The sequence below is a fragment of the Propithecus coquereli genome, unplaced genomic scaffold, assembly GCF_000956105.1.
Source record: "Propithecus coquereli isolate 6110/MARCELLA unplaced genomic scaffold, Pcoq_1.0 Scaffold63, whole genome shotgun sequence".
NCBI classification, from domain to species: Eukaryota; Metazoa; Chordata; class Mammalia; order Primates; family Indriidae; genus Propithecus; species Propithecus coquereli.
The window spans coordinates 7,970,960-7,983,331 of record NW_012152285.1 but is presented as its reverse complement, the minus strand read 5'-3'; the positions used below and the strand labels follow the sequence as shown (position 1 = coordinate 7,983,331).

At 36.6% G+C, this 12,372-nt stretch overlaps 1 protein-coding gene across 3 annotated transcripts in view; it reads right to left on the bottom strand.

Moving 5' to 3' along the window:
* The window catches only part of EXOC6 (exocyst complex component 6), a 212,063-nt gene that overhangs the window by 147,256 nt on the left and 52,435 nt on the right, over positions 1 to 12,372 (bottom strand). For all 3 annotated transcript variants that reach the window (XM_012659725.1, XM_012659724.1, XM_012659727.1), the window contains exons 2-5: positions 9,981 to 10,152; positions 8,684 to 8,731; positions 8,505 to 8,595; positions 5,088 to 5,133 (exon numbers count right to left, since the gene is read on the bottom strand). In XM_012659725.1, the coding sequence (XP_012515179.1) occupies positions 5,088 to 5,133; positions 8,505 to 8,595; positions 8,684 to 8,731; positions 9,981 to 10,152 (357 nt within the window). The remainder of the gene's footprint in view (positions 1 to 5,087; positions 5,134 to 8,504; positions 8,596 to 8,683; positions 8,732 to 9,980; positions 10,153 to 12,372) is intronic.

Genomic DNA, 12,372 nt, shown 5'->3' with positions numbered 1-12,372 from the left:
GGGTCTTGCTCTTGCTCAGGCTGGTCGCAAACTCCTGACCTTGAGCGATCCACCCACCCTGGCCTCCCAGAGTGCTAGGATTACTGGCGTGAGCCACCGCGCCCAGCCTAGATACTTAAATCTTAAGCCTTTCCCTTTTTCACAGTCTAGCTCTCCATTTTGTTTTTTGTTTTTTTTCCACTTCCTTCTCAATGACATGAGTATGGATCTAGCTTGTCCCCCAAAGCTTGGCCTTGTTCCAAAGCACACAATTCTAGGGACTCCTCACCAACGCTGTGATTCACGGGCCTGGAAAAAATTATTCATCCTTGCAGATCTCATCTGTGGAGGTGCCCCATTCAGAGACTGTCTCTCTTCTTCCTTCCTCCATAGATCTACTTATTCAAGATAGCTCTGATTCTTGCACCATCCCAAAGTAGAACTACCTACTTCTGTAGAGAACAGCACAGTGAAGAAGGCAGATTAAGGTCCAGGTTAAGAAATAGAAGATCAGAACCATGCTGATCCAGCTGTGGGACTCAATGACAGAATTTCAGAGACAGAAATACCTCAGCCTCCAGCAGATTCAAGAACTTTCCAACATCCTGAACCTTAGCTGCAAACAGGTTAAGGCCTGGTTACAGAACCAGAGAATAAAATGTAAGAGGTGGCAGGAAAAAAACCAGTGTGACTCACGGCTCAACACCTACAGAAAACATCTACTCTTCTTATCACCAGGGACATCTGGTGAATGCCAGGGACGTCTGGTGAACGCATCTGGAAACCTTCCAAGGTAGAGCAATCAAACTTGAAACAACCCAATATGGAGCAACCAAACTTGGAACAGCCAGTCTTGGAGCAGCCATTCCTGGAATAGTCAGACCTGGTGCACCCAAGCCTAGAACAATCAGGACAGGAACAATCTGTTCCATAATTGCAAAGAGGAATCTCTGCAGCCCTCCACACAATTCCAGCAAAATTCTCCTGTTAATGATTCAGAGGTCACCTTGGAAATTGCTACAGAAAGCCATAACGTAATACAACAAACCAGTAGGTATTTTAGTACTACACAAACCATGGATCAGTCCTAAATTACTCCATGAACATGCGGCCTGAAGCTGTGTGAGATGAGTATATTATTCAATCCCGGTCTGAGCCATGGCTGAATTCCTTCCTTCCTCATAGGATTCTTCTTGTTTTAGAGCTATATATCTCTGCCTTGATATCTTGGTTCTCACTGTCCCTACTGTGTCAATTTAGGGGACTGGGTATGATTGGAATCTCATCAATGAGATTTCAGTAACCTTGGCTGCTATGGACAATATGATAAAAGCTGTCTCTGGCTTTAAGTAGATATAATACTAGTTCGGATATCTTTAGGATTTAGCATCTAACTTCAAGAAAAGGAAGTAAAAGGTACAAAAATGTGTGATGAAGGATTAGTTCTATTTTCTGGGATTGGGAGGTTCTACTTATTAAAAAAAAACAAAAAACCTCAATGTCAAGGTGAAGGGTTAAACTATAATGTGTTTCTGTGATCTCCTCTACCCCTTTCCTCCTATGTATTTTACCACAACCCCTAATTTGTTCATTACTCTTAATATTTGTATACAAATATTTTATATTTTGCTGCAGCATAATATCAGTACCAGTTTGACTGCTTTAAGTACAATAAACAAAATATCCATTAAAAAAAAAAAAGCAGACCCCAGATTCTCTCCCCCACTTCAGGCATCTGAGCAACTGTCCTTCCTCCATGTTGACAAAAGGCTAAAGAGACTAAAACAAATGATCTCTGAACAGCAGACACCAGCCAAGGTTGACAGTAATACTAGCCTGAAAACAAAAGGATTAATACTAGATGCCTTCTTCCCCAATTCAGATCCCGGAATGCTGGCAGTCAGATCTTTATCCTCCAGAAAAAAGACAGAAGTCTCCTCTAGGAAATCTGACCAGCCCCAGAAAAAAGACCTTAAGATATTAACTAACATCAAGGTTTCCCAGCTAAACAGTCCTGCCAGAAAACCTTACAGTGAAACTCACCATCAAGTCCCACCCATGCATCAAGAGCTTCCAATCAGGTTTTTATGTCCATCGCACTTAACTATGAGTAGTCAACCAAGGAATCACCAGATATCTGAGAAACACCTCTAACGAGAAAGGCAAAGATAAAAACTGGGGGAAAAAAACTTAAAGAAAGAGACTATGCAAGGAGAACATATATCTTAATTCTTGGCGAGGTAAGAGAAAACACTGCAACAATGAATTAAGAACAGACTACCAGAAAAAAAAATTGGTGATCAAAAAATGGCTCTTAGAAATTAAAAATCAGATAGCAGATATGAAAAAAATCAACATTACTTTTGGAAGATAAAGATGAAGAAACCTCAGAGAAAGCAGAGAAAGGAAACAGAGATAAAAAAAAAATGTCAAAGAAGAGATAAGAAAATTAGAGGACCAAACTAGAAGACTGAACATTAATACCTGTCCTAGAGAGAGCATCAAGAAAACAGAAAGAAAAAAATAATTCAAGAGAATTTCGTAGTGCTTAAAGACATTATCAGATTAAAGGATTGTTTCCAGATTAAAAGAAGGCTCACCAGGTACCCAACACAATGGAAGGAAATAGACTCACATCAAAGCAAATCATCAGGAAATTACAGACCACAGAGGACAAAGAGAAGATTCTAAAAGAAACAAAAGGTAGCTCACGAACTAAAGATGAGAAATCAGAATGACTTCTAACTTCTCAACGGTATCCCTGTAAGATAGAGAATGCACACGCGTGCATGTGTGTATGCATGTGTGTGGGTAATGAGCCCACCTACTACACAGATTTTAGTTTCTAAATACTATTACTCACTAAAAGGAGACAGAGTACCTTGAAGAACGGTTGTTTCCAGGTTTACGGCAAGAAAAGTACAATGAGAACCTGGAACATCCTATTGTATAATAAGCAAAAAAGTACTCAAATAAGGACACAGGAAGCAGCTTGAGGGTTTCTCTGGCCAAACTTGGAACAATTTGTGCATCAAAAGAATAATGACAATAATAAATATGACATTTATTTTTTAAAATCTATGAGTCCATAGCAATAATCAGGAAAAAAAAAAAAGAAAAGGGGATAAAAAGGAAAAGCTCTTTTCTATATTTAAAAAAAAGCCAGTTAATAAACATTAAAGAAATGACAGAATTTTTTTAAATCACCATTTTATAACCCTAATATAATAATTGATTAAAGCAAAAATACCAAAACTATTGGGTGAAAGGTTGTTAGGAAACAGGACTCAAAGTATCACACCACAGAGTACTTATTAATTGCAAAGAGAAAAATACACCTTTTCAAAAGATATTTGGTTGTCATCCCCTTAACCAAATGATCAATTTAGCATAACTTAGAGACAGCTTGACAGTGTATGCCTTCTGATGTCATACAATGTGAGGTACACAGTATCACTTATCTCATACTCTTGCCAAGAACTTTTAACCTGAATCTAAACATAAGGAAACAATTAGACAAATCCAAAATGCCTTGTTCTGCATGACAACTGACCTGGATCCTTTCATGAAAAATAAAGAAAAGCAGGAAGACTGTTCTGGATTAAAAGGAATTAAAAAAACATATAGCAACCAATGTTTTCAAGGAGGAAAAGAACTGGGAAAATGTGAATATAAATATTAGATTATATTACCAAAAAAAGAGATAATAAACCAAGCTAGAAAATAGTAAGGTAACAATACAAGTTAATTATTTAAAGACATAAATGTAAGCACTAAAGTAATCAGTTAAAAAAGGTAAAAGTTTTTGCCCCTATAATGGGAAGCAGGGAGGGTGAGGCCTGTTTTTTTGCAACAAATATATAGAACTTACTATTTGAATCTTTAAAATATAAGGATGTATAATATTGATTTAAAAAAGAATATATTAATAATATATACATAAAAGAAAATAAGACTATCTTTTAGGAATAGCTTAAGGCTTGTTTATTAATAAGGAAAAAATCATTCTACTAATTAGTACCAACTGGCAAATTCTAATGAAATTCAATGTGTAGCACTATGAAGCAGGATATACACAAATCTCTTACTACAGATTTGTATATAATGTGTTTTGAAAGTTAGGTAGTTATTAATAAACCAAGAAGAAATTGTGTTTTTCTCCATTCCAAATGTGTCTCATTTATTCTGGTTTTTTTCTATGTTATTTTAAAATTGTTCACTTTTAAAATATTTTAAACATCACTACATCTAATTCTCCTTTAAATTACTTTATTTTTCATTTTTCATGTATTTATTTGTGTTATAAAACAGATGTCAGCTACACTAGCCCAGATTGTCAAAAAAGCCTCCACTTTGCATTCCCTCTGCAATACACACTTAGCCCTTGCTATGGTTTGGATATTTGACCCTTCCAAATCTCATGCTGAAATCTGATACCCAATGTTGGAGGTGAGGTCGATGGGAGGTGTTTGGGTCGTCAGGGTGGATGCCTCATGAATGGCTTGATACCCTCCTCCCCATAGTAATGTGATGAGTGAATTCTCACTTTATTAGTTCCCAGGAGAGCTGATTGTTAAAAAGAGCCTGGCACTTCCCTCCCCTCTCTCTTGCTTCCTGTCTGGTCATGTGATCTCTATACATGCCTATTCCCCTTCTCCATATGCCATGAGTGGAAGCAGCCTGAAGCCCTCACCACGACGCTGGTACCATGTTTCCTGTATAGCATGTAGAACTGTGAGCCAAATAAAGTTCTTTTCTTTGTAAATTACTATGCATCAGGCATTCCTTTATAGCAATACGGATGGACTAAGACTTTGTATGCAATGTTATTATGTTGGTAAGTTAATCAATATTTTCTCATTCCTGTTCAGTTGTCCTTGATCAATATTATCAATCCTTGATATCATTTATAAGGGGCAAGGATTCATAAATAAATGGCTAAGATTTGCTTTACTGGGTGATCCTGATGAGCAGATTGTATGTACAAAGATAAGTGTAAGAAAGAAAGCAAAATTCACAATTCACTATAATTAACAGCAAGTTTTATCTATGCTTTCAATAATAGAAAAAAATTCTTATTTAAAATAATAGGAAAAAATCCAACTCACCTTTTTGTACTCATCTGTTCTTTTAGCTTACTGTACATTTCCAGCACTGCATTAAAAAATACAACATTTTAGCTTTCAAAAGGAAAAAAAATATTTTAAGAGATGAAAATAATTAAAGCAGAGAAGTATATATTATAAATTCATTAGTCTTCCCTATATTTTGAGTTAGGCTAATATTTCCAGATAAAATGTATATACTTCGAGTAAATGAAATATACTTTAATTTCTATATATATTGTACATTATATATATTAATACATTGAACCTGGAATGCTTCTATAAAAGTGTATGCTGACACTTATAATTGAGATATTAACCTACTAACAATTATCCTCTTCAGAAATTACTAATATTTATTCCCTGAAGTAGAATTGTAAGTTTGGACTTTAGTTATCTGAGATAGTTGAGTGACAGTGAGATTCATTGATTTTGGCTCAACATACAAAATAAAATAATGCAACTGTGTTATAACTCACTATAAACAAAAATTTACACCAAATCCACAAAGGAAAAAAAAAAAAAAACCTCAAAAGCTTACAGCAGAAAGTGAGTTATAATAAAGCCAGAAATAAACATAATAAAGCATCTTTATTCATTTCATCCTTTCTGTCAAAGGCCCGGAAATGTAATTATTCAATAAAATTATCATAAGCTTCGGCAAGATGACATAGTGTTACCAAAAAGGTTTTAAACTACATAGATTATCATTTCACCTTAGTAGAATTTCAAAGTAGAGAGTAAATTATTTTTTTGCTCATCAGACCAACTCCCATTTTCCTATACCACAAAGATAGACAACAGTTTTTTCCAGATGTTTCTACAATCATATGACTACTCCTAGGGGTCTTCAAGCTTAAAAAGATATTATTGACTGAAAACCATAAAAATTGCAATCGTGGCTATAGTAAACCAGCACTAACTCTGTGGCCACAGGACCCTAAGCATACCTCTATCACAGCCCCTGTATGTAATGTAATATTTCTTGTAATGTAATACCCCTGTAATGTAATATTTCTTACATTTTCCAACCATAGTATTAAAGTGAACACAAAACCTGGGACAGAGCCTGCTGCTACAAGTATAAACTTTCTTTGAAGTCTCCTATTTTATCTCAACAGTTCATGTAAATTTCACATCTACCTGATATTATTTCCATATAAAAATGCTTTCCTCAAAAAAAATCAAGTAAAACTAATACACCAAGAAAAAGCATTGTTTACACTGTGACTTCTTATATCTTCTCATATTCCTCCACATCCAGTGAGGAGTTAGGCAATTGTACTGTATTTGATGACTCACTTGTCTTTATTCACAAAAAGATTGTAGGATCCTTCAAAAGCCAAGACTATGTCATTTCCAAGTTTATAATTCCAATACCTACCATAATGTTGACACACACAAAAAACTTATAAGTGGATAATTAGACAGAATGATGGAAAGAGGAAAGAAAGCAGGCAGTTCTGGATGTAGCTACTAGGAACACAATTAATTATATGCACTCAGAGTTGCTGTCCAGCCCTAAAAGCAGACAGTAGCAGTAACAAAAACCTAACCTCTACTTCCCTTTATTTCTCTATTTCAAATAGCCCATTAGGGAATAAGCCGAATTCAGCTCTTGCTCATTCTATGAAGACATAATATTTTAGGCTTACTACCAGATAGGGACAAAGTATTCAAATTTAGAAGCTGTCTTCATGGCTATTACAATGTATCTGACGGTGGCAAAGAGGTATTATTAAACATGACTATAAGGAAGTAGGTTTCTCAACCTCAAAACCTAATATAATAAGCAGATGTTTTATTTACTCAGGGTTAGTATGTAAATATCTTTAGTCCATAAGAGATTAAACTGAGTAGAATTTCACTGATTCTAAAAAAAAAAAGAAGCTATTCTCACAAGTCAGAAAATAATACAGTTTTCTTAGCCAATAAAATCTACTGACAGTTTTAACAATATAATTTGTAGTCTAAACTAAATTCACATTATATAAATATTATACAAAACACCTCATTCTATTCCCTTAGATATGAAGGTTTAGGATCCTTCCTAAAAAAAAAAAAAAAAAAAAAAAGTTAAAAAATGGTTACCTAGCACGTCTTGTATTATCCTGGATGGAGATGGAGCCCATTCTACTAAGTAAAGTATCACAAGAATGGAAAAACAAGCACCACATGTTCTCACCATCAAATTGGTATTAACTGATTGACACTTAAGTGCACATATGGTAGTAACATTCATTGGGGAACGGGCAGATGAGAGGAGGGGATGGGTATATTCACACCTAATGGGTGCAGTGTGCCCCGACTCAGGGATGGACACACTTGAAGCTCTGACTCGGGTGGGGCAGAGGCAATATATGTAACCAAAACACTTGTATCCCTGTAATATGCTGAAATAAATAAAATATATATATAATTTTTAAAAAATGGTACAAAGAGGCCCAGCATGGTGGCTCATGCCTATAATCCCAGCACTCGGGGAGGCAGGAGGATTGCTTGAGGCCAGGAATTTGAGATCAGCCTGAGGAAGACCAAGACCTTGTCTCTACGAAAGATAGAAAAATTAGCCAGGCATGGTGGCACATGCTTATAGTCCCAGCTACTCGGGAGGCTGAGGCAGGACAATCATCTGAGCCCAGAAGTTTGAGGTTATAGTGAGCTATGATGACGCCACTGCACTCTAGCCCAGACAACAGAACAAGACTCTGTCTCAAAAAAAAGGGGGGATACAAAGAGATGGATTTAGCTTACTACATTAAGAAAAAGATGACATATACCTGTTTCCTTTTGTTTAAACAGAATACATCCAACTTATTCAATCCAGGTAAAGAAAATACTGGTTAGTTTCTTCTGAATTTATTTGATGTACCAGTAATATTTGAGCCCTAACAGAAAGACCAGAAACTCAGTGCTTTTTCAAAATATAGGAGGAAAGGCAAGAAAGAAGACCTAGCATTTCTGAGGTTTTCCTACCTTATGGGCAAAATGAGATTGTGAGCAAAGCAAAACCAACCTGTTAAGTGACAAACAGAAAACAATGGAAAACTAGAGGTAAAAAATTAGGCAAATTAAACAAAGGAGAGAAAATGTAATTAAAAGACACTCTCCCCATGGGAAAGTATTCCGAGGAAAAACAAAAAAAAGGCAGGGGGAACAAAGGGCAAATGAGGCAGAGAGGAAATGGAAAGGCAGAGGTTGTTCTAGGAGACTGATGTGACAGATAATCAAACAGGGGCCTTATGACATAAGAGAATCATTAAAAATCAGGGAGAAAAGTGAACAGGAAACATAAGCATGGTCTTTGTTGGGACGAAATCACCAAATAATCTGTAATTCCCATAATAAAGAATGACTATATGTTATTATTGTTATAATTTTACAAAGCCAAACAACATATTATAGACAAGTTTAACTTACCTGGAAGACATAACTGCAATTTTTCCACTACAGTTGTAATATTCCTCTGCTGAATTCTACATCGAATAATATCTTCTGTATGACCTATCACCTTAGAAAAGAAGAAATGTTCATATTTTTAAACAAGCATTAAAGAACATCCACATATTGAGGATACGGAAAATGTATCATTTTCTCACCTCTTTTCCAGCATCTTGAAACCTTCGGTTGGTATCAGTAACTTGCACCTTAAAAATAATTTCACCTTAGTTAGACAAATATGCATAAAACTGTCCTGATGTAACTGCTCACCCTTGTAATCAGATCATGCTTCATGAGAAACTTAGAACAAAGAAATGCAAATTCAAATTAACTCTACAGCTTGAACTTGAACTTTTGATTGAAAAGGGCTTTTGTTAACTTCAATTACTTATGACAGTTCTTTTTAACAGATTCTGTGGCAAACTTCTCAAATTTACTCAGGATTTTTGAACTTTACTTGCTTCTCTAAGTCTGTCAAACAATTCAAATCACTGACCCAATTGACCACTGGTCCCCTTTTGATAACTTCAATGAGGTCTATGTGCCATTCATTGTCTGTAGGAAATGGTGATTGCATTTTATGGTAATTAAACATTCATACTTTGCTGAATGCAAACACTGGGTGGTTGATTAACATCAAACACAGAAATCTCAATCCACAGCAACATTTTAATGCTGCAGGTGCAGGCAAAGCTCAACTTCAAATTTTCCCACATATTAAGTGACTCATTAGGTCATCATAGTAAGGAAGCACATTCTGGTTTATTAAAAATCTCATTAATTTCTGAACAAAGATGCTCAGTGACCTCATTGATGCTGTAGTTAGTCTCTTGTTATCTGAATATCCTTTATACAATGGTTTTCTAATCATAACCTTTGGTGAACCAGGGTCATTCTGTCTGCTAAGTGCTCTAAATATAAAGAAAGATAAATAGGACAATTCTTATAATTAAATATTTTATATCCTGACTGAACAAATCCAGATCTCATTTAATAAATAATGTTTTTACTGTATGGCAGAAAATGTCAACCAACTTTCTTTAAGAAAATTACACACTGTTGTGAAACTTTAAATAAAGTTTCAATGTTATTAAATAATTTTGAGAATATAATCATTTATAGTAAGTTTTTAAAGGAAGACAACTTTTTATCAATATGGTACTAATTGTCATTTTAAAAATTCTAAAACGCCTTTCATTGCATGCATGTTTTGAGTTCATTCCCCTGCATGGAAAGAAATCCTGTTAAGCCAGTGCATTACTTGCTTTAGAAAAAGAGACTGCTCCTGTCATTAGCATGACAACTGTGTTAATAGAGCATAAAGAGCATTCTCAAGTACATATATAAATTAACTTCCTGAAAGCACATGTAATATGACTTGTACATGTGCACTATAAAACTAATACTTGAGTACAATGAGAACAAAGATAAACAGAATTTTAACGTATTTCTTACCTTCAGTTTTTCTGCATCAGTCCTTACTTTAAGGAGTTCTGTAATAGCATCTACAAAACCCTGATGATGAAAGTTACACATCTTTTCAATTTCCTTGTCATGATTACGGATACAAGCATCTAACTTTTCCATAAACTTCTTGTGCGCATTTGGTTGGTCATCATACACAGACCTGTATGTAAATAAGAAAGCTAAAATTCACTTTTCAGTTCACCAAAATATATTCTTTCTTAAGCCTGATCTTTGCAACAGTTAATATCTTAAAATTAAATCTCTGAACAAATAAACTGATGTGATAGTGTTACTTTTAATAATTTGGATGAAAAATATTTAATTTTTTTAAACATGTTACTATTAGGCCGGGCGCTCTGTGTTTCTGTGTTGGCAGACGAGGAAGGACGCTGGGTAAGCACCTGCTGTCTGCCTGTGCCTGCCCGGGGGTGGGCCTTGGCCCCTGCCCTGGGGTCTGGGCCTTTTCTCACAGACCCTGTGTACCTCTGATGTTATAGAGAGACACTCGTGGTTTATTTAAAATGTTTTGGACATGTGGCAAAAATATTGAGAAAAACTTTGAAGTGCTTCCCTTCCCCACACTCTTAATGCTTAGTATTACTTCCCGGGAGGAAGGACTCATGCAGGGAGGGGAGGCAGGGTGTCCTGTGCTTGGCAGCCTTGGTCGTTTGCATTCTCCGTGTGCGTTCATGGCTGTAAATCAGATGGGTAATATTTGCGTGTGAAGTTCAACGTGGAGAGGCATTTGGGTTTCATTTTCTTCACTACTTTTTAGGTCAATGAAGTGTGAAATCAGAATACAGACTTTGGTGAATAAAGCTCTAAAAAATGTTTTGGCTGGATTTTCCCTGGTAGCCGTAAACTAGTACTTGTTGGGAATTTCTATTTTGTAATTACTAAGCCATTGAACATTTAAAATTAATTTTCACCAGAAAATAATGTTCTAACTGTGTCACCAGCAAATAAACTTTGATGAAGCCATTTGACATATTGATGATCCTGGCCCTCCCCTGCTGATAATGGCCGCGAGACAGTGCATTGAAAAGACAAACACCGTAAAATCTATCCAGTGTCCAATCATTCTTTAAACTTTTCCTGCATTTCCTGGAATAAATTAATTTGAGATGAAGAACATGATATTTTTCTTTATACAACAAAATGTTATATGCTAATAATCACTTTTCAAAAAAACAAATGTCCCATCAAGCCTAGAGTTAACATTTCTTTTGTGGGGACAGCCATACTCGCAGCACAGTCTACATCAGGGCACTGTGTTTGTGTGCACACGCGTGTGCGTGTGTCTGTGTGCATGTATGTGTGTTTCGGGGAGGGACCCGAAGAATTTGGATTGTAATAGGAATATTGCCCCATTTACCTTAAGAGCTTGTTGTGGAGACACAAATGCGAAAGTGCTGTTTAAATTGAACTATCCCGGTTCTTGCACATCCCGGCCTCCCCCCATCTCCCTTGCCGCCGTCTGTACCTGGGGACTGGTGGGAAATGCGGAAAGGAGGACGCTGAGGCAGGTGAGAGGGACGCTGGCCTCGGTGGAATTGGATCCTGGATATTTCTACCTGAGTAGCATTTAGCAAACTGAATCACCTCTCTGAGACTCCATTTCCTTATCCATAAAGCGGGTTCTTTAACATCTGTTCCATGGTGCCCTTGGGAGCCTTAAATGACCGTGGCGCCGTAAACCGCCCAGCACTGATTCTCGGGGCTGGTTTCCTCCCTCCCTCTATTCCCTGGAAGTAGCCGGGAGGGAGGATGCGCATAATACTGCCCCGTCTCTGCTTCAAATACCTGCTCCTGCCCACCTGTAGGGCAACCTACGCCCACCCGCAAGCTTCTCCAGGTGCCTGGTTTAAAGACCCCAGGTCACTGGGTCTCCGGGGAATTATTTGTTTCCTCTTTCTGCTCTACTTATGTGTCCTCAGGAGTGCAACACTGAGACAATAATATTCTGTGTTTTTGCGGGACCTTTTATGCCTCAGTTTTTATGTGTTTTTAGTTTCCATTTAATTGGTTGTCTCATTTAGAGATTAATGTTCATAAGCAAATATGGAATTTGGGGATTTAGAACTAATGTAAAATATCTATTTGGAAAAATACGAAGACTGAGAGAGGCTGGTGGAGAGTGGCTGTAGGGCCTTTACCTCACCCGAGGGGCGTGTTGGGGAGTCACAGGCTGAACTCAGCTGGCAGCCGTGTTGTTTTTTTCAGTTTGTGCAATTATCGAAGATTTGAATTGGCTACAACATTTTATTATTGGGAGAGTTCGTGTAATAATATGAACTTTTGGTTTCTATTGAAAAAAATAGAGGGTTTGATTGGTCAAAATGGCTCGATGGTAGTTGCCCGGATTTCCAATGTCCTGCAC